Raw genomic sequence first — 22,619 nt, forward strand, 5'->3', positions numbered from 1 at the left:
GCCCTTTATTACTGGATGCAAACGTGACCTGAATAACCTTTGTTTTTACTGTTATGTTTCTCTACCTGAATACTTGAATAGGGAGGTCAAGTCCAAGCCAGAAAAGGAGAAAAAACTTCCACCAGTAGAAATGTTGTCCTTCCTGTTCCTATGGCTAAGGAATTCAGTAAACATTTCTGCCTCCTAAAGTGGCTCAGAGCTTCACAGTTTATCCACAAAGCATTTTTTTCACAATAGAAAGTCTTTCTTTGGTAAATATATTGTATGTCATACTGTTACACTGAGAAAAAAAGCTCTTGTGTCGGTATCCACAGTGACAATGTATCAGCTCTTCAGCCATCCTCCTCCTGTTTCAGCCCTTTAAAGCTGAACTGAAGCCAAGAACAGTGAGGATGAGCCTCAAGCTGTGAGAGCCTTAAGACATTAACCACTTCACCACCTCATGTGACAAAAGTAAGAATGGGTGTCGGCTAAAATGTTGACTGCTGACGGGGGAGTCCAAAAAAGGCTATTGATTACCTGGGTGTTTGAGCAAGAGGCTGAAAAGTTTTTTTCTACACTAAGTAACTTTAAAAACTCACATTGTAAAATTTGCTAGAATTGTCACGAGATGTACTCAGATGCTTCAAACAACTTCTCAGACACACAATATACCTTTGTTCTGCATGACTGATTGTGCCTTTTCTCAACCACAGACCAATTCATGAGAGTTGTACTCACAAGTGTATAAACTGGGTAGGCGAGTGAAATATTGGGATGGGATAAATTGTTGAGTAAAAACGTGTAGGCGCGTACAGCTCTTCAGGAGGAATGGCAGGCAATCCCACAGAGACAGATTAATGGCCTCATAACATCTATTCCTCGGAGAGTGGCCGATTTGGTGTGAGCAAATGGAGGTTATACCAGATGTTGAAATTTGGACTTGTAAGAATGGGTGGTACTGTCAACTTTTTATTGTGTGATTGAATAAACTGTTTCCTTGATTCCTGATTTTTGTATGTCTCCCACAAGATGTGTGCAATAAGAATAACTATAATTGGAAATATAGTTCATGAATTACAAGTAATATATTCATGAATTTCAATGTGCATTTTTAAAGTTACTTAATGTAGTTTCTTGATCAATTTCATAACTGTTTCAGCCAATTTTATTAGCGTATGTCATACAAAGTCATGACTAAAGTCAATTCACTGCAAGAAATAAACATAATCTTGCTTTTTCAGAATCTTTAACCAAAGGACCTTTAGATTTTTGGCTTAAAAAAATCCCTATAGCAATTATTCAATCTCATCTGTATTGTTATTCCAGGATATCTACACCTTTCTCCCCATGGTTACAAATTATTCAGTTATTTTCTTGATAAATAAATATCAACAAGAAAACTAGTTAAGTATTGTTAATCCAGGATAAGCCAGGAAATCAAGAAAAATTACTTGTCCCAGGAAAACAGAGTAAGATAAACCATAGATTTATATCCGCTTAGGTCCTCCATAGTAGATTAAAGCCATAATTTAGTATTCATGTTGAAGATCACATGGTATATACAAAAGCAGGCTCCCATCTAACCTGTTGCAAGTGCAATGACAGGAGACGTGGGGAAGTTTAATGGTTGCTTTATTGAATTCCAACAGCTGCATCACCAGTAGAACTACAGCAACATATTTGCAAAGTGCAGAAAGGTAAACAATTGGTGCACAGCATAGACATACAGTACAATCACCCTGCACTGCACAACGACAACAACCCAGCACAGAGGAGCACTTTATTTTTATGGTCCCTCTTTTTGAGTGCTTTTGACTACTAAGGAACTGTAGATGGTTAACTAAAAGCCATTTTCAAATAAAGTGCAAACACGTTTTTATTAGTCAATTAATCAAAAATAAAACAAACACTATCCTATTCAAAATTCTCAAACAAAACTAGTTTTTCAGAGAAATGGCAGATTGAAGCAAGAGAACACCACTCAAATTTCGAACAATGGTTAAATTATTCCTACGGATACATTTGGGCTGTTCTGAGGAATGTCAGATCTTTATAAACCCAATCACACAGCAACTAAAGGCATTTCAGGGGCCCTTTTCTCAAATCTTCTATTCCTCTATTGGCACAAAAGGTTCTAAGAAACTTTTCTGAGTTTAAATCAAATGCACAGAGAACTGCAAACTAAAAAATAAAAAAGACAAATGCAGTAGTACACACATGCACACAAGCCGTAGTGAGATCTGGCCCTGTGTTTTACAATTTTCACTGCTGAACGATGACACATAAAAGGTTTGGACAAGCATGTATCGGTTTGTGTCAGCAGAACAAAAAGGCTTTGATGGTGCGGTCGTGTTTGTGTGTACATGTGCTAAAGAATGCTTTGTTCAGGAGATGAGAGTACAGTGTGTGGAAACAGCATGTGCTTTATAGTGCATAGTGTGTGCAGATGTGTTTTCTCACAGGTCATTATGGATGCTTACTGATTGTGTTTGTAATGTAAATGCTCCAGGACATTTTGGTTTACAGTTTGTTCTTGTTTCTTCTACTGAATATCTAACTTTGACAAAGTGCCACAGCAGAGAAACGGACCTCGCCTTGCTCTCTCTCCATGAATCCACGGCACACTTTGGCGGCATCCTGGATAACATGCATTGAAAGAAATGGGGAAAAAGGACAAGTAGATGAGTTTTCTTTCATTTGGATGTGCTTCAACTTAAAATGATTAAACCTGCACAAATGGAAAATAGTTCCTTTTAACTACTTATCAGAGGCTTTTAGCCACAGATGAGGGACTGTCTTCACTTGGGCACTTATTTTCATACTCCCCGGAAAGGCTCTGAAAAGTTAGCTGAATAACCACGTCCTAATATGAGGGGTTTTCTTAACCTAAGACATTTTTCTCTGAATTTTAAAGATTGTTTCAAGTAAGTAAAGTCAGTCTCAAAATTGATATTAACAGTAGTGATCTAATACAATAAGATCCAATGAAACCTCAGAGGATTTTTACTGTTGCAATTTTATCACTAATACATATAGAGCCCTCTTGTGGTAGTTATGAGCCACTATGCAAAGGCTCCAAGCACAGACATGGCCATTCCAGTAATGCTGGCTACACACTAGACAACTTTCAAATCTTAACCACTTTTAAAATTGAGATAGACCCCAGACAATCCTCTGAACACATATTAGACAATCCAGCCAGAGCACTGAGGTCACACAGTTGCCGTCTGACCACAACTTCACATCGGTTACACACATTACAACAAGATCTTACCGAAACTCGTGCTCAAACAGGATTTCAGAAGAAAAACAAATATGAGGATGTCCTCAGCTGGCTGTCCCAGCATATCTTCTGCTTTTCAGTAAACAAACAAGAAAACTAGGAAAAAAATATGGGTGAAATCCTGGCTGAAGAGACCACACAAAGCTGTCTATACTGTGAGTTGTAAAAGAATCCAGCTGGTGACATTAGCTGGTCAGCTCACTCTCACTGGATTATTGCAGGTATTACTTCGGAAGCAGCCCAAGGTTTGTTATCTGGGTCAGGTAGACTCCAACTTGGCTGGAAGCAGTAAAATGTTCATACTGACAACACACAAAAAAATTTGTTGCAACAAGCCTCAGATTAGGTCATGCCACCCTGACTGCCAGGGGGTAATTCAGGCCTAAAATCAGGCTTTAAATCACTAGTGTGTAACATTAGTGTGTAACCAGCACATGTCTCAAAGCAGATGAAAAATTAAGAATAAACGTACTTTTTAAAGTCCACTTTTTCATGACATATATTTTGTTGACCTTTATGTTATTCATCACATAGAAAGAAAAAATTGAATTACGGAGCTTATTCTGTAAGAACGACAAAAATCCATAACTCCCTTGCCATAACCACCCAGAACAATATGAAATAGACACTTAAAACTTTTTATTTAAACAGTTGCTTTTGACCCTCACCCAACCCTTTTTTTTAATGCTTGAACTTCATGTTTTTAAACTTTTAAAAGCTAGTTTTAATTGTTGTTTGAGCCTTGCCAAAGAATAATTTCTGACACTTCTTAGACAGACACTCTTCTTCAATCTTTTCCATAATTTTCACATTAAATAGTTGGCCAGTTTAGAATTCAAACTAGTGTAGACACCTCAGGCCACTGGGTTTGTTAAATGATGGCTCTGGTTCCTGAGTAACAGATTTGGCAGATATGCCAAAGTAAGTTACTGAGACAAAGGTAACACCAAAAAAACTGCCGTTGTCTTTGCATCATACTACAGTTGAGATAAGGTTTAAATCAGCTATCATTCTCTTATAGAAAGGGCAGATCATGCAGGTGTAACAAAATGTGCACATATTACAACAATGATTGATGGTTGATTCCCAACTAAAGTAACATTCACATTTTTTATGTAAATATATCATTTACATTACTTAGTATTCTAAGTTTGCCAGCATTCTTTGCAGTCATAAGTCTTCATAAATTCTTTGGAGATTTGTTAGCATGCATTAGCCAAGTTCATTGATTGAACCAAGACTTGCAGGATCTGCCACTCCCTATTCTGATAAGACAGTATGACTCATCATAGATCTTGTTCAAGATGGGTTGTCTTGCAAAGATTTTTCAAATTTCCAAAAAACATAAGATTGTTAAATTTATGTACCGTTACAAATGAGTCATCTTTGGTTGCCCCATGCTTCACTGGTCCATTCATTTTCCCATCTTAAAGTCAAACAACAAACAGACAGTTAGGAATAAACTGGTTAAAAACATAAAGTTATCTGCATTGTAAGATGGCAGACTTACCAAATTCATAGAGCTGTCCATTCACATTGGCAAAGGTAATAAAATGGAAGTTGACTTTATCGGCTTCTGGCTGTACATGTTGAGATGTGAGGATTTAATTGTCAGTAAGTATTATGGTACAGAAAAGCTGGAGCCCTACAAGCACTGCAGAGTAATGTGTTAGACTGAACAACTCATTTGTTGATAATGTGTTCAGGTTTCTTACCCTACATTGGCCTTGCTGTGCAACCTCGTTGTGAGCATCACGGATTGCCTGGAGAGAAAAATGTCAGAAAATGTTCATCTAATGCTCTTTAAAGATAGTTCTTCTCAAACTAATTTTATGCTTTCAAGCACACAGAGAGGCTTTGTTCCAGACATGTAAATAAGAAGAGTATCACATAATCGAAAGGTTTCATAGACAAAGTAATTTATTCTTCACAGTCCATAATGTTTTACACCAACTGTTAAGGGGCCCTTACAAGCAATAATGATTTATTGGTGTCTGGCGCCCCCAAGTGGGTAGAATTGATCATGACACTAACATTGTAAGTGCTGGAAGTCTTCCTTCAGAGTTTGATTCAGGTTTATTTTTTTTTTTGTATTATTATTATTTTTTTAAAATATGCATTATTTATTTCTTTAATATTATTTGACAAGTTATAAAATCAGGGTATAGGATGTCTAATATTGTACCAAAAGCTTACACATGAAAAGGAACACTAAAATAAAAACACTTGAAAACACTGAAATGTAACTAATGTAATAAATCAAAATCAATTCTAACCATTTTTTATTAACTAAGAAACAAATCAGCATGTGGAGTATGTGTGTAACTTTACCTGGTTCTTCTCCAGATGCTTGGCACGGTCATCAGGAGACATGTTTGCAGTCTCATCAAGGAACTTTTTCAGTATAGAGCTGTTATCTGGAACACCAAAATGAGAAATAAAGATTTTGTTTACATAGTAAAATTAGTCAAGATGCATCTCTCGAGTAACTGGATCACCAACTAGAGGGGAACAATAAAAAAAAGGCCCGTTTATGCTGCTCCTAAACATTTTTCAGAAATACTTTTACATAATTCTATCTCATTTTTTACCTTAATGCAGTATTGTGTTTAAGTTGATGAATAGTTTGTTTTAACAGTATTTATAACTGTATTATTATGCATTTCACAATAGTAAAAATGCAAATTTTCCATGTACTCACCAAAGCTCTGTTTGCTTTTGTTGTTAGCCACAGCATGCAGCAGAGCGATGGTGCCACAGGAGTTGGATCCTGTCTGCTTCAGGAAATAAACCTCATTGTCTTCTGCAACTTTGTCTGCCTGCTGCTGTCTGAAAGACTCATGCTGCACACAGTCAGACACACAGATTGGTCATTGTCCTCTGCCCATTAAATCACAGCCATTGCAGATAATTATGCCACTTGAAATGGGCACATAAATATTAATAATGTCCTATGACAATGCAGTTATAAAAGTGAAACCCACAAAGGTCAACTTTAGCTCCTCCAACACTAACATTTTATGTTTTCAAAGTACTTTATGTATCTTCTTTTTAATCAGACAAAAGCAACCATTTGAAGAAATCAGCTAGCTAAATCCCTAGGAATCATGGATAGACAGTTCACAAAATTTTCCTCACATTTTATTCACCAGGCACTGGAATAAATGAAAATTAATAATTTAAATGACTGCAAATTGGAGGCAAAGTACATTTTGGCTGATACATTTGAAGCTAAAGGTCTGTTGAATAACCATTTTGTTGAAAAAAATATCTGCTGATTCATTTCCTCACTACCATAGCAGGCTCACCGTGTTCTTCCCATCACATTACAGCATCATGCCCTCCCTGCCCCTCGAAATCACCCCACCCCAGACAGTCTGTACCATCCCTTCCAGGAAGTAGCCACCGTCACCACCCCGTGATTACCTGTTGTGTCAATGGGAAGAGCAGCATCAAGGCACAGCATGGTGTCGGGACGTTGGAGAGTTGCTCACCCTCCAGCCCCACCACATCCACGAAGCGCCAGCCTTCGCCCACGCCAAGGGAGCTCATTAGCTGAAACACACAACCAAGAAAAATAAATAGATAAAAATAATATAGTTTTAACAGTTATAGTATAGGATGTTACATATCCCATTGACAAAGTACTCCTCCTAAGGGTTTTCGAAGATGCTGCGATGTATTGGTCCAGCCCGACCACACCCTTTAGCCTAGACACTGGGCACAATGATGGAAGGATGCTGACGCTCGTTCAAATGAGATAAACGCTTCTGCCGCTTTTAACAAGATCACCTTTATATTTTAACTGCCATTTCTAAAAATTAACCGTAAACAAATCATTATACCATACAAAGTGACGTCGTAGATGCAACGTGGTGGCCTGGTTGCGTTTTAACTGTCGTCTGAGTAACGTCTGAAGCAGCTAGCTTACTGTTAAAACTTACCTGACGGTTGAAGCAAACAGTTAGCAAAGTGCCGCCATTTTTCACCGTCTAACGTTTACTACCCACCTTGTTCAGCATCTGAAACAACACAAACAAACACCAAATGTTGGTTTGCTGTCCTGGAAAATATGACATTACTCGAGAGTTGAGAGGGTATAGCTGCTGTTCTACCTCGGGGTTAATCTCCATCGCGGTCCACTCCATTTTGGCAACGTTTCGGCGTGACTCCACAAGTTAGACGATATCTCCTCTTCGGATTTTGCAGCTGTCAGTTGAAGTTACAGAGCGCACCCGCACTTTATGCTGTCGGTCATACCACTTGTACCGGCAGACTGGGGGGGGTTTGCTTCCGACCAAACTACCGGTGTTGCGCACATTTAACCTGCATTTTAAATTAAAAAAAAATCCCAACATCGACTCAAATATTTCTTCGCTCACGTTAAGCCATGCAATGAAGTCTTGGAAAAGTCATATATCAATTTTCAAATTATCATTTTACATAAATCCTAACGATAATTAGGGACCATTCAGGTCAAACCACTTCTTTCTAGAAAAATGTATGACGTAGTTATCACTCCATATCAACAAAGAATTTGGTGTTTGACTTTTGGGTTGTTTAAAACGACATAAATTCTTTATATTTTTTCTTAGATGAATAACTAAACCGAGTTAAGGAGACTCTGTAGCTCAGGCAGAGATGATGAAGCAAAAAATAAAAATTAAAACGCTTTTAATACGAGTTTTTAGAAAGACCATGCGTCCATGAGACTGAAGCTTTCGGCTATTGGCAGTTTTGGGAGTGAGTAGAGAACACATATAACCAGTCAGTTTATGTAAAAAAGGGAAATATGAACCAATTCTCCATCCTTCTGTTGTATAAGTTAGAAAAAATCTCACAGAAGACACAATGGTTTGTGCAGACACCCAAACCAGAGGGGGGCAGTTGATCTAGTGATTAGGTCATGCCCCATGCATGCGGACAGCGAGGGATCAAGTCTGGCCTTTGGCTCTGTTCCTGCATGTCTTTTCCCTCTCATCCCCCTTTCAGCTCTATCCACTGTCCTCCCCTCTAAACAAAGGCCTTAAAAGCCCAAAGTATATCTTACAAAAAAAAGAGAGAAACCTAAACCAGAGGCGGAATGCAGGGGAGCATGGTACACACTGAGTCCAAAATAATCAGAAATGAAGAGATTTTTTTACTCAACATCCTGAGCTGCTGTTGTCAATTTTGGCTTCTGATTTAGCACTAACTTACGTTTTCTTTTCACTGTTGTTCTCTGAGGATCAAATCAGTAAAACAGGATGTGATGGGAGGACAGCAAAAGCAGAATATCTGTGGCTTCCTTGAAAACAAACACTCACATCTGACCAGAGTGGTTGGATATGAGCAGAGGTATGGTTATAGTTAATGACAAAAACCTTTTCAGAAGTCCAAATACTGCTTTCTCGTTGAACCAGAGATGATTGATCTAACTCATTGTCTAATTTGTTTTACAGATTCTCAAAGTTTCTGCAATGCATCCATGGCTACCTAGACAAGAATGAGCACTTATGGCAAACCAGATCAGTCAGGATGGACAGCTGAGTAGGACAAGCTGCTGCAAAGTTCTCATCTGTTTGACTCAACTTTGCAACTGTGTATCTTATCAGTAATCTGTATCAGTGTCCAGTAACATAAGCAATAGATTACCTCATCTGACTGCAACCTTCAGTATTAAAGATCATATCTTCTTCTGCTAGCAGTTTAAGATTCAAATGCTCTGAAGCTAAGATTACAAAAAACACCTGCCTGTGCTGGGTACCACACCAGCAAGTTATAGAGCCAACATCACTGGTTTGAATCCCCGGAAATGGGCCGTCCACAGTTCTGATGTGCTGGATAACAGTTGCCTCATTTTGGAGCTGAAAAGTGTGCCAAACTATTATGTTCTGATAAAATCATTTATCTATGCTACTTTCTAAACAGTTTTACCACTTTCCACCCATTTTTGCCACTCCTTTTTTCTGCTATTAACCTATTTTTGCTGCTTTTCCCCCATTTTGGCACCTCTTTTTCCACTTTTAACCCATTTTGTGCCCTTTTGTCTATTTAACCCATTTGTGCCTCCTTTCACCCATTTTGGAGCTTTTTGCCCGTTAGCGTCTCATTTTACATTTTTTTTTACCCAACGTCGTGGCTTTTTGCCCATTTTGTCACTTTCAACCCACTTGCGCTCCTTTCCACTCGTTTTTGCCTCTTCTCTTCTCCTTTATTTTCTTGCACCCTGTTGTGCATATCATAGCCTAGCTCTGAAGTCTGACATTACGTGCCTGTGATTTAGTGTGCCCATCCACACTGTTAACATTACCAATAAAAAGGGAATTCGTAGTAAAGGGGTTTACATTTTTATAAAGCCTATATTGTACCAAAGCATTAATAAATAAATGAAAAAATATTTTTTGCTTTAATGAGAGTGGTTATTATTGAGGTTAAAAATAAAATATGGTTATAACAGCTTAACTTTAAAATGGGCCATGATTTTGCTGACCCTCCTGGGCCTCCAATTGGGCTGGGCCCCAGAAAGCTTTCCCCTTTATCCCCCTTATGGCTGGCCTTGGCTGTGTACATGTTATAGGTCACAATAAAGAAGAAAAAAGTTCTGTAGCGATACATCATGGCATTATAGGGGTGTAGACTTTCTAGAGCCACAGTATATACAAACAGAAAATCAAGGAATGCTGTTATGAAAGTTGGGTTTTGGTTTTATTTAGAACTTAATACTATCACATGAACTCCCCCTCAAGTCAAGTGGTATTAAGAACAAAAAAACATTAAGAACAAACAAAGAAACATTAAAAAGCACAAAAATAGTTTGGTTCAGTCCCAAGAAGAGAGGTATAAAAAGAGAACAAAAACTAGAGCTGATCTTAGCACTGTGAATGCCTGTTTAACAAGTCAGTAACTAATGGAAAAGTACACCTGATCTGAAGGAACAAACTAACTTATGGTGGTGCATTAGCTGCAAATAAAATAACAGAAATAAACTAGGGGTGATCACATCTTTCTAAGGCCTGATTTGTGCTCAGGGTTGCACTGAAGATCCACTTAGGTGGACACAATTAAAGCAGGCAAAAATCTAACTATGCATACAAACGATACATAATTGTGATTGGAAAATGCACAACAGTATGTTAATAATACAACAACTAAAGATACAGTAACACTTTTTAAAAAGGCTATTTTGCATGGATAAGAATGGGGTGTACCTTGCGACTCTGGCTTAATCTTTGGTGTGCTTTGGGCAAAAAAGTAGGATAACCACAGATGCACAGATTGGAGCAGATGCAAAAAAGAGCTTAAGATCCCAAGAGAACAAGTGCTATGAAGCAGTTACACAATAGCTTCTTTGCTACTTTATCACCCACTGCTGGACTCTCTTTTTTCTCAGCTGGGGGGAAGTGTAAGTGTATAGTTTTTTTCCCTATATAATTTTGGTACTGAGGGATGTAATTATTAAAGTTCTTTTATCATTAAAGCACATGGCATTGAAACAATGAATGAATCATGAAAATTGTAACAACCTTAGAGTGATTAGTTACACTTAGCAAAATTACAGCTCACTTGCGTGGTCTGTTTTCATGTGCCTTTTCAATCTATCACTACGGCTGAAAGACTTGCCACATGTTTGGCATGTAAACAGCTTTTCACCTGTGTGAATTAGTATGTGCCTTCTCAGGCCTGTCACCTTAGAGAAGCTTTTTTTACAGGTTCAGTAGGAGTAAGGCCTCTACCCTGTGTGTGTTCTCATGTGGACCCTCAAGAGTTTGAAAGTGCGACAGATTTGCCATATGTCGCACATAGACAGCTCTTAACCTGTGTGATTTACAGTGTGCTCATTAAAATCTGATTGAGAAGGGAAGGTTTTTCCAAAGATCCTGCAGGATAAAGGACTCTTATCTGTGTGTGTTTTCATGTGATTTCAAGCTACTTTTACGTCCGAAAGATTTGCAACATGTGCCACATGTAAACGGCTTTTCACCTGTGTGAATTAAAATGTGTCTATTCAGATCTGATAGCCAAGCAAAGCTTTTTCCACAGGTTTTGCATAAAGGCCTCTCACCTGTGTGTGCTCTCATGTGAGTGTTAAAGCCATTTTTGAAACTGAAAGATTTACCACGTTCTGCACACAAATGGCCTTTCACCAGTGTGAGTTTGAATGTGCTCCTTCAAGTTTATTGGGCGAAAGAAGCCTTTTCCACAGGTGTTACAGGAGTAAGGCCTCTCATCTGTGTGTGCTCTCATGTGAGCATTGAAGCTATTTTTGAAACTGAGAGATTTGCCACATTTTTTGCACACAAATGGTCTCTCACCTGTGTGTGTTATCATGTGCTTTTTCAAGTCACTTTTATATCGGTAAGATTTGCCACATGCGTCACATGGCCATTTACCTGTTTGAATTTGAACACGCATGTCCAAATCTGCCCCGTTACTGAGGCTTTTTCCACTGAAGCTGCAGGAGGAAGCCTCCTCACTTGTGCAGGTCTTTGTGTGGGCTTTGAAGTCACAGTTATCTCTGAAATCTTTTTTACAGGTTTTGAAAGAAAATGGCTTCTGCCCTGTGTGGATTTGCATATGGCGTTTAAATAAATGATTATACCTGAAACTGCTTCCACATAATTGACAGGAAAATGGCTTCTCACCTGTGTGTGTCCTCATGTGGACTTTCAGTGCATAGCCATCTCTGACATCTTTTCCACATGTTTTACAATATGGCCTTTGACCTGTATGACTCTTTCTATGAAGTATCAATAATGACTTGAAATAGAACATTTTCCCACAAGTCTCACAAGTAGGTGTTTCTTTACCAGTGCTGACATGCTCATGTGTCTGTAATGATAACTTATCCGTAACAGCTTTGAAGGACTTTTGACCTTGCAGGGAATTACAGCCGGTGTCTGATGTTTCAGAGTTGTGCCTTCGTCTTTAGAGAAGATTTTGCCCTTGTTTTGGTACTGAGTTTCTAGCTGTTTTAGAGTCCCTGTGCTTGCTTACTTTAGGGTCTTGATTCACAACATCATGGGAGTTGTGAGGAAGGAGCTGGTGCTCATTTTGTAGTTCTGGTTCTCCGTGGTCACAACCCTCATTAGTAGAAGTCAGTGGGAATGTGTCAGTCTCCTGCTTCAGTAGCAGCTGCTGACTGCTGCAGGGTTCTCCCCAATCCTCTGCAAGCTGTGGAGGCTCTTGCTCCTCTTGGTCTGGGCTGCAGTTCATCTCCTGCTTACAGACCTGCTTGTCAGCCAGAGCCTCCTCTTTCTTACACAAATGATGCTGTGGCACATCTGGAGAAATACAAAAAATGGCATTAGAAGGTTCTGGTTTGACCTACAAGGACAAAGAGACCCATGACAGCTCATGTTTTGAATGAGGAATGGCTTAAAAGTCATGATTTTCAAATAAACTGAGATCAGCATTAGACAAAAATAACATAAGTCTCTGTGACACACTGGGGTAAATACATTGTTTTTGTTGATTTCAACAAGTAGTTTAAAGGTATATTTCTAAAGTTGGGTTATAAGGTACTTGGCAATAGTAAAGGCACTAGCCTCCAGACAATGAACCTCAGCGTTAGTTCATGCTGGACATGGTATTCATAGGCGCAGCCGTGATCAGCTGATGACCAGCAGATCCCAATTGTCACCTCCTAGCTCCCATAGCCAATCACCACTCTTTCTCTCAACACAGCATTGTATCTAAATATGACATACTTCTCACTTATCCCCATTTGCATTAATGCTGATGCACCATGCTGTTGCTGCTGGCAACGCTTAACCTCCTCCAGCCCTGGCCTTCTCCTTTATAGCATAAAGCTTGTTGCGCCCTCATAATGACATTTATGCTACTATGTATTTATTGCTATTGAACTAATCTTATTGTATTCAGTATGCATTGCCATGAATGCATCTATCCATATTGGGGGTTCTAGCTATGCACACCCAGAAAAGTCAAAGCATGCTACTTCACTAACCCAAAAAGCATCTTTTGAGCAGAGCCTTCTCTTCCAAGTACAACTGTATATCTATTTTGCAATGAAATGGTAAAATGTATGACGAGTGTGTGCTTGGCTAAATTTCAGTCTGTGTTGGCCCTTTAAGAAAAGCATTTGCTCTATGTAATTTAACGAGTGTTCAGTGAGAATGGGCCAAAACACAATGTTGACTCAACTCAAATGTACACTACATCATAACTTTCGGAGTGTTTTATTTTCCCCCAGAAAGCCTATGTGTTGGGCACTATTTTGCAATATGATTTTAGGCCAAGTGTTCTTCTGCATCAGCGTATCGTCATCTCCTGATCAGCTGTTTGCAATGCACATTGAAATCTCTGACGGCTAGTGCCACCAAAATTATATGACCCAGATTGCAAAGTACCCAAATATTCCTTCAATAAGCCAGTAAGAATGAACAAATTCTAAAATGTCACAACAAAGAGACACTTGTGCACACATACACACCTAAGAAACATGCACACACACCCTTGTCACTGTTCATGCATGTGCCAGTCTCCTGCTTCAGTACAAACTGCTCTCCCTCCTGACGGCAGCAGGGTTCCTCCTTTTCCTCTGTAAGCTGTGGAGGCTCTGGCTCCTCTTGGTCTGGCCCAGAGTTCTTCTCCTGTTTACAGACCCGCTGATCAGCAAAAGCCTTCTCTTCCTTAAAGACATGTTGCTGTGGCACATCTGGAGGAACACAAAACAAATGCTATAAGAAAGTTCTGATTTATCCTCAAAGGACAAAGAGACCATAAGTTTAAAATGAGGAAGAGCTTCAAAGACAGGAATTTCAAATAAACTCAAATTAGCAATAATCCAAAAACAACAAGCTTCTATTTTAAAGGTAAATTTCTGTATTTTTTAAGTTGGATTGTATTGGGTACTTGGCAATAGTAAAGGCATTAGCCTCCAGAGAATGAAGTTCATCAGCATCAGTTCATGTAGGACACGGTATTCATAAGCCTAGCTTTGATCAGCTGACTGCCAGCTGATCCCAACTGCATTAATGCTGATGCACCACACTGCTGCTGCTGCTGGCAACACTTAACCTCCTCCACCCCAGCCTCCTCCTTCATAGCATAAAGCTTGTTGCACCCTCATATTGAGATTCATGCTATTATGTGGTCATTGCTTTTGAACTAATCTTATTGTATTCAGTATGTATTGTCATTGATATATCTCTTCATATAGGGGGTTCCAGCTATGCATCCCCTGGAAAGTCAAATTATACTGCTTGACAAACCCAGGGAGCATCTTTGATCAGGGCCTTCTGCGTGTAGTAAAACTGTATATCTATTTTGCAATGAAATGGTTAAATGTATGATGAGAGTGTGCTAACTGAATTTCAGTCTGCGTTGGCTCTTTAGGGAAAGCATCAGCATGGAATCAGATGGGCACAGTTGCTCTATGTAATTTAACCAGTGTGCAGTTAAAATGTGCCAGAACACAACACTGGCTCAAAAGTACACAACATCCAAAATTTCCAAGTGTTTTATTTTCCCCCAGAAAGCCTCTGTGTTTAGCACCATTTTGCGATGCAACTTTTGGCCATGTGTTCTTCTGAATCAGTGTATCCTCATCTCCTGATCAGCTGTTTACAACGCACACTTAAGTCTCTGAAGGTTAATGCCACCATAGTTGCCAAATACCTTATGCAACCCAACTTCAAAAATACTAAAATATCCTTTTAATAAAGCAATAAAATTTCCCAGATTCTCTGAAATGTCACAACAAATAGACACACATGTATTTGCCAAAGAAACATGCACACACAGACCTTTGTCACTGTTCAAGCATGTGCCAGTCTCCTGCTTTAGTACGGGCTGCTCTACCTCCTGGCAGCTGCAGGGTTCCTCCTGATCCTCTGTAAGCTGTGGAGGCTTTGGTCCTTCCTGGTCTAGACTGGAGCTCCTCTCCTGGTAACAGATATGTGGGTCAGCCAGAAACTCCTCTTTCTTACACAGAAATTGCTGTGGCACATCTGGAGAATCAGAAAACAAAAGGAACACACTACTAGTGACTTTCCTCCAAGGATAAAGGAGCCTAAAGCCTGAACAAAAGTTTTACATGAGGAGGAGCTGCCACGTCAGGCACTTCAAATAAAGTGACATGAGCAATAATCCCATATGCACAAGGTAGTTGAGGTGTGACAGACTTTCTCAATGTCTCTGCTGAAATATCTCTTGTTGTTTTAGTAAACAGAAAAACTGACTGACAACTAAGACTTCAAGCAGCTGTAGCTGCAGTCAAAATATGCTCCTCCAGTGTGTTCATTTTTGAAAGCAAGAATTTAAACAATAAATGCCCGTCTAATCCTAATTGATGATTTACACCAAGGCTGAAGAACATGTTATTTTACAATCATGACTGCTAAGAATGCATGAGCAGTATTCACACTGCAGGATGTGATTTCAGCCATGTGACTTGAGGCATGTGAGGCTACAACTATTGTGCTGTTGGAAACTAAAAAACATTTTTTTTTTAATACAGTGACTAATAACATCAAAATCCTCTCGAAGGTTCCAACAGACTTTTAAAAATCAGATTTACTTTTTGTGTCAGTCTCCTGTTTCAGTATGAGCTGCTCTCCCTCCTGACGGCTGCAGGGTTCCTCCTGATCCTCTGTAATCTGTGGAGGCTCTTGGTCTGGACCAGAGTTCCTCTCCAGGTTACAGACCTGCTGATCCAACACTACCTCCTCTTCCTGACACACAGGTTGCTGTGGCTCGTCTGGAGGAACACAAAACAAAAAGCATTAGAAAGCACCTATGTGACCTGTAAGGACAAAGAGACTGTAACAGCTTCAGTTTTACATTAGGAAGGGCTGTCGAATTAGGAACTTCATATGAATTGACATATCTAATAATCCCCAAAACACCAGGTAGTTGCTCTGTGACTGCTGAACACATTCTTATTGTTGTTTCAATTCAAACAAAAAAGGTGACATATTACTACAGACAACTAATACTGCTATTCTGGATTTATGACCAGGAAATCCATAGTTTGATCTTACACAGTGCTGTTATTCTGCTTATTTTCTCTCTTTATGCATCCCCTTCTTCTCTGCTTTATGTTCCTCTTCTTTCTCCCTGAATCCTGTTTTTTGTACCCCGCTCTTCTCCCTCTTCCGCATCCTCTTCTTCTCTTTCTCTGCACCTCCCTCTTTTCTTCTCACTGCATTTCTTTCTCTCTTTCAGCATCTTCCTCTTCTCTTTCCTTAATTCTCCCTCCCCTCTTCCTGAATCTTGCCCACTTCTCTCTTTCTACATATCCCTGTTTTCAGGGATACACAAAATTATCGGCATGATAATGGTATGAAAATTTCTGCCGATATTTATAGCAAATATATCGGCCATACAAATTGGCAGTATATATAAGATATACTGGCCTTTAATGTTGGTAAAAATGTACCATCAGGTATAGCTGGTTTCCTAGGGCTTCACACACTCAAGGAGGCCCACTGTGAGATTTTGACAAAGGCTCTAAACTTAAACAACTCCCAGACTGTCTACTTCTCTGGTTCTCAGAGCGCCACTTGGCTCTCTGCATCTTCCTCTTCTCTTACTTATAAGATCAAATCTTTGAAATCTTGTTCTCTTTAATCCTGCATCTCTCACATCTCTTTCCCTTAATCTACTTCTTCTCCTTTCCTGAATCTCCCTCTTCTCTCCTTCTGCATCTCCCTTTTCTTATATTTATTTATCTCCCTCTTTTCCTTTAAAACCTTACCACATCTTCACCAGATGGCTGTTCAACATGAGTCTGGTTCTGCTCTTGGTTTCTGCCAGTTAAAAAGGTTTTCCTTACCTTGCCATAAAATTAATGTTTGACTAGGCCTGCTCTCTCTCCAAAGTGCTTGAGACAACATTGGCTATGACTTGGTGCTATACCAACAAAGATTGATTGATACACATGAAAAACACACTTTCTGTGTCAGTCTCTGTCTCAGTTTCTCATGATTAAAATCTAGTTTTGAACAGTGTCAGTAATCTGGTCATATACTCAGACGCTCACGCCACCTGACATTTTTAAGGTTTGAGATACCAAAAATATGAAATTCATCATATTATTCAAATATACTGAAAATGTATCCAAAGTATGTTAGAACAAATCGATACATGCACTGAACAGATTTTTTTTTGAAAGGCAAAAAAAAAAGATTCAGACATTTAAGCACAGGTGTCAAACTCAAGGCCCGGGGGCCAAATCTGGCCTGTAGAACAGTTAAATCCGACCCGCAAGATGATCTCCTATTTCTGTTATAACTGGCCCATCAGTACGAGGTCTGCAGATTTCCTCAAGTATAAAAATGTTAACTTATCCTTGATGATTTAAGATATCCTTGTTAAGTCACAAAATCTGAAAAAGTAAGGAGTATATTTAGATAAGAAGTCAGGAATGTGGAAAAATAAATTAATTTGTGTTTTAATTTCACATTTTCAATTTAGCATCTCACAATTAGGACTCAAACTTAGGAGTCTAACTTTTAATTTCATACTTTGAGCATTTCAACTCATAATTTTGACATATTTTGAGCTATAAGTTTCTTAATTCTTTTTTAAAGTAATATTTTGACTAATAATTTTGTATTTAATCTCATATTTTCAACTCCAAACTTTAACTTCATAACCCCATAGTTTGACCTTTTAGATTCACAATTTAAAATTTTGAATCATATTTTGACTTTTAATTTCATGATTACAAATTTTATTCCATATTTTGACCTTTTAAATTTAAATTTTGACTTCTTTGTAATATATTTACCTTTAAAAAACATTCTTTTTCAATTTCAATTTCATGTTTTGGCCTTTTTGAACTAATAAATTTACTTTTCTCAGATTGTGAGCCTTTAAACTTATCTTTTTAACTATTTTTTTTCCTGTTGATACTTTACTACCGGTGAAACAAGGTTGACAGTTTATGTTTTAAAAGGTGAGCCTGTTAAGCCCTCAGGTTAGTCCTGAATCCAGAATCCGGCACCTGGAGTGATTGAGTTTGACACCCCTGCATTAAAATATGTCATCGAAATAAGTTCACTTTGGTGTACATCTTTTTCACAAGGGTTCCCCTCACATCAAGTCGTTATACTGAGACAATCGAGACCAAAACAATCCAAACATCATCTTTGATATTAAAGTTTGTTTGTCGCTCACATATCCTGTCTTAGTACAGGTGAGGATTCCAGGCGATATCTAGAAGTCTACGCCGACGCTCGAGCTCGTTCTCGTACTCGATGACAGTTCTCCTAAAAGCAACAAAAATGTCTTCAGCAGCTGCCGTGAGTCGCTCTCGGATTAAGTCTCTCAAAATTTCAACCGAACACATTTTAAGAGAAAAACACAAACTCGGTGATCCACAGCTACTCTCCACAGCTCCACCTGCACACGCGCACAGCGGTCTGCAAACAACGCACTGGTGCATTTCCGCCACCTACTGGTATGGAGTGTGAGTCTAAAGATTTAATGCTGCAGTACCTTTTGAATAAAAAATATTCTCAATCAGTTCTGTTTACCTACAATAATGAAATTAAATTCTATAACACTTGTTTTTCAGAGTTTTTCCTATGAAACTACACAAATGCAGTTTCAAGCTTCCTGTAACTTAAAATGTAACTATCTCTATGGTCTATTGAAGGCTTAATTGTTTTCAACCAAAGCTTTTGACTGTGTGTTATAAATCCTTGATTAAATGAATTAACGGCAGCCAACTATCTACTGTATACTCTTGGAAAAAAAATAGTAGAAAACAACTACAGTAATGGTTGAGTAAGAGGAAGACACTGAGCTCCCTTAGGGTATAAAATGTAGAGTAAATGTAAGTGCACAGCCTAGTTGTAAATTCAACACATTAACTTATTCAAAATAGATTTGAATCTGAGCAGCCTTTGGCTGTCTACAGCTGCAGACTGTTATTTCACTACATATATGGTTTCTTCTTGTGAGATATCAGCTTAATTGAATGCCTCCTGCTTTCCCAGGTTTTGTTCTTGTTAGTATATCAACACCAGACGCCATGACACTGAATGCTCATGTTGGTTCATGCCCCTGTCTGTGAGAATACAGTGCTTAACAAATTTATTAGGCCACCCTAACCCTAACCAAAGTAAGGTTTATGCCACAGCTGCCCTAAATTAACAGCATTGGTAATTACCAAAATCATTTTTAATGTTTCTGCAGTGGTTAATACACCAATATGTAGAAGCTCTTTAACTGAAATGGTATTTTTAATGCTAAAATATAATTATCATTGTTATCCATGAATTTTCAAATTTACTGATTTACAAAAAAACCTGAAAAAATAGTAAAGCACATTAATATTTCTTGGTTAATATGTCAAATTAAAGTTATTTACTTACATTTCTCAACAGAAAAATGAGTTTTTGTGGTTGAATGTTGTGCTTGATTCATTTCTGACTTCTCAGAGAAGCCCAGTGAGCCGGCTCAAATTTGGATTTGAATTCGGTTTGAAATCCCTCATTCCTGTTCAAAATGGTAAAACGTGGAGAGCTCACTGAAAATGAAAGAGTCTGCATTAAAGCACTTCATGATGCTGTATGGTCTTTGAGACGAATATGACAGGTGGTCTAATAAATTTGTTAAGCACTGTATGTCTGTGCAATCAGAGTCTTAGGCTACATTCACCCTGCAGTTAAAAGTGACCTGAATCAGACTTTTTGCTCATATGTGACTCAGATTTGTTTTTTTCTGACAGTGTAACAGCACAAGTCCCATTGAATCTGACTTTTTGAATCAGAGTCAGATCACTTTCATATGTGGTTCTGGATCAGATATATATATGATCTTTTGGAATTTGACTGCAGTGTGAATAGCCAAACAAAAAAAAAAATCTGATCTGAGAAAAGATCAGAATGGAGCATTAAGGCCTGCAGTGTGGATGTAGCCTTAGTATGCTCCTCTGTCTCCTTAGCAGCTAACCATCATGGACTGTCCTGCACAGGTCCTATACTCTCAGTATGAGCCACAACCATCAGGTTGACATTACAGAGTCTCAAATAAGAAAACACATAGGCTATATGAAAACTCATTTATTCCCATTTTAATAAATCTCCTGAACCTGAGCTAAAAGACAGGGGGGTACTATGAGGGGTAGTTGTCGTATAAGTATTTATGTTTTGTAACTGTCTACGAATTTACCGGATTATATTGTAGCATTTTGGGGGATATGTGGGCAGAGTTTTCCCAGCGTGCTCTTGGGCATTGTGCTTTGGGACTAAAAGTCAGAGGTAACTGTTTAAATGTGTTCTGTTATGGCCTGTTATGCAGTGATCTCTATAATGATTCTTTTACATATTCCTGGTAGAGTGGTGATGCTTTTGTGGTAAAATACTTTTGCACCACAAGTGAAGCTATTTACTCAGTCACCGTCATCTTGATTGTGGTTATGGATGTTTATCGAACATGAACAGTAAACTGGCCTTGATTTAAGAGTACCTTGAGTAGTAAATAATCTTAAATCTTCTCCTTCACTAGTACAACAATGTAATTGTGACCAGTAATGGCAGCATCTGATTTAGCTATCAAGGGTCAAAAAAATATTAGTGGCACATCAACAGCTTTGTCCAAGGGTGAGTGCTGGCCCTGGCCAGGGCACCTCTACTTGGCTCTGCTTCCCTCAATCGTCTTTCTAGACCTGGTGTTTCATACTCATTTTGGGTCAGAGCCAGACTTTCTCCAATGAGACATCCTATAGAGGCTACCTGGGGTTTGCATACAGAGCCAAAGAGGGGATGCTGCTTGGATTGCGATGGTCATGTGGTAGGGTGGTGAGATAGAGGATGTAGCCATGCTGGCATGGTGGATGGTGGGATCTAGAATGGAAGGGGGTGGCTCTTGGAGAGGAGTCTACATTTAACAATCCTGATCACATACCTGCTTTTTGTCACCCATCAGTCTGCACGGTTGAGTTGTGGGAGCAGATAAGGAGGGAATTATTGGGTTTAGGGATTCCTTTATTGAGTGCTTATCCTTTTATGTTTATTTCAAACTAAAAAGTTGTTGCAACTAGAACAACTTTGCAGATAAATTTAGCTTTACAGTCTGTGTTCATCTAAATGCACTTTGCTCATTACACAATTTTGAGGGTTTTTTTTTAGACATATGTACATGTGATCTCTTTAAACAGGATAAGACCATGTTTCCGACTTCTTATAAACCTTTTAAATGCCCACTGATGTTGCATTTCATCTGCAATATGCATCATTTATTCCTCCAGAGCAGACTCTGGAATACATTTCAAACAGAAGTGAAGAAAAGCACTCCCAACAGGTATCAATATAAACATACCTGCAGGGTGAAGTCAGTGGCTGTGAGAGAAAGAAAGGGTTGGAGGGGCCATAGGTCAGTGTGATATTAGTCGGTGGTGACTCAGTCTTTCGTCCATGTGTCCGACCCTTGTTTGTTAATAAAATATTTGTGAGTGGTTTAAAAGCAGAGAGGGAAAATTGTAGCTCTAGTCAGAAGAAGATTCTATGCAGGAAAGAGAGGACAGAATTTCCAGAATTTTTTGTTCTTATTTTCTGACTACAGATTTGACAAAAATTCTGATTTATTGGGATGTTTGGCTCAGAGGATAAACAGCTGCATCCTGGAGATAAAAACCATCAGACTTGCACCTATGATTAAAATCTTATCCGTCAAATCTGTCCCACAGAGAAGAGGAAACTCGATTGCTATCATTTTTTTCTGCAGCAGAGACTTTTTCCATCTTCAAGGTCATGAAAATCAGTTTGTCATCCATGGACAGCTGAATACATTCTACTTGTCGGAGATCATTCTTCATCTCTTGATTGTCTAAAAGGAACTGCTGGGCTTTGTTTTTGAACTCCTCTTTTGCAAAGCAGCATGCCGATCCCTGCGCAGTCTGCAGAGGTGAAAGGTGTACCTCCTTTACCTGAAGGATGGGGATGGAGCATGGCGGTGTACTTCATCCTCTTTGTGTCACTCAGCATGCTGTTAGCTCTGTTTCTGCGCTTCCTGCTCCAACAATCGCATCGCTACAGATACAGGAGGTGACAATTTACAACATCTGAGATATTTTTTGAACTCTGCTATATTCTAAAGACTGCATCATAGCCTGATGTTTGAAAAGTTTGATCTCTGTAAACAAGTGCTGCCACAGAAGCAAGACTGCAAGCTGTATCTACAGCTGGTTTTTGTGTATGAGCACTTTGAATGTCTCCTGAACCCAGTTTTGAAACATATCAGCTGCTTTGATGTACATGTCTGAGATTTACTGAAGTAAAAGATATATCTCATGTATTTACACCAACCTGGAAACCTGCAGTGTTACAGAAGCAGGTTAACATATCAAAAATGTACTGTAAATGTGCCTAACTAAAAGAATAAATCTACTCAGCAGTTT

General features: G+C 38.8%; 2 protein-coding genes across 2 annotated transcripts; both read right to left on the minus strand.

Moving 5' to 3' along the window:
- Positions 1 to 1,597: 1,597 nt before the first annotated feature.
- On the minus strand, positions 1,598 to 7,517 carry uchl1 (ubiquitin carboxyl-terminal esterase L1 (ubiquitin thiolesterase)). Its single transcript, XM_041784257.1, has 9 exons — positions 7,381 to 7,517; positions 7,276 to 7,287; positions 6,692 to 6,820; positions 5,967 to 6,108; positions 5,597 to 5,682; positions 4,981 to 5,028; positions 4,776 to 4,845; positions 4,633 to 4,691; positions 1,598 to 2,619 (listed from the first exon to the last, which is right to left on the minus strand). Exons 1-9 carry the CDS (start codon positions 7,411 to 7,413, stop codon positions 2,536 to 2,538), a joined length of 663 nt encoding a protein of 220 aa, XP_041640191.1. The 5' UTR covers positions 7,414 to 7,517; the 3' UTR covers positions 1,598 to 2,535.
- Positions 7,518 to 9,946: 2,429 nt separating this feature from the next.
- LOC121507771 (mediator of RNA polymerase II transcription subunit 15-like) lies at positions 9,947 to 22,206 on the minus strand. Its single transcript, XM_041784111.1, has 5 exons — positions 22,140 to 22,206; positions 15,789 to 15,968; positions 15,016 to 15,219; positions 13,701 to 13,925; positions 9,947 to 12,528 (listed from the first exon to the last, which is right to left on the minus strand). The coding sequence occupies exons 1-5, from the start codon at positions 22,204 to 22,206 to the stop codon at positions 12,173 to 12,175; spliced, it is 1,032 nt and encodes a 343-aa protein (XP_041640045.1). The 3' UTR covers positions 9,947 to 12,172.
- Between the last annotated feature and the right edge of the window lie 413 nt (positions 22,207 to 22,619).

This window comes from Cheilinus undulatus, linkage group 4, assembly GCF_018320785.1.
Source record: "Cheilinus undulatus linkage group 4, ASM1832078v1, whole genome shotgun sequence".
NCBI classification, from domain to species: domain Eukaryota; kingdom Metazoa; phylum Chordata; class Actinopteri; order Labriformes; family Labridae; genus Cheilinus; species Cheilinus undulatus.

What these genes read in the sequence shown, in the direction of transcription:
- uchl1 (XM_041784257.1), bottom strand. Translation starts at nt 7,413, where the DNA reads ATGGAGTGGACCGCGATGGAGATTAACCCCGAG. An exon ending in CAAAAGCAAACAGAGCTTTG is followed by an intron (nt 5,683 to 5,966) that starts GTGAGTACATGG and finishes TTGGTGTTCCAG; the next exon opens with ATAACAGCTCTATACTGAAA. An exon ending in AAGATGACTCATTTGTAACG is followed by an intron (nt 2,620 to 4,632) that starts GTACATAAATTT and finishes CATGTTATCCAG; the next exon opens with GATGCCGCCAAAGTGTGCCG.
- LOC121507771 (XM_041784111.1), bottom strand. Translation starts at nt 22,206, where the DNA reads ATGCTGAGTGACACAAAGAGGATGAAGTACACCGCCATGCTCCATCCC. An exon ending in CCATCCTTCAGGTAAAGGAG is followed by an intron (nt 15,969 to 22,139) that starts GTACACCTTTCA and finishes GTGTTCCTCCAG; the next exon opens with ACGAGCCACAGCAACCTGTG. An exon ending in ATGCTTGAACAGTGACAAAG is followed by an intron (nt 13,926 to 15,015) that starts GTCTGTGTGTGC and finishes GTGTTCCTCCAG; the next exon opens with ATGTGCCACAGCAACATGTC.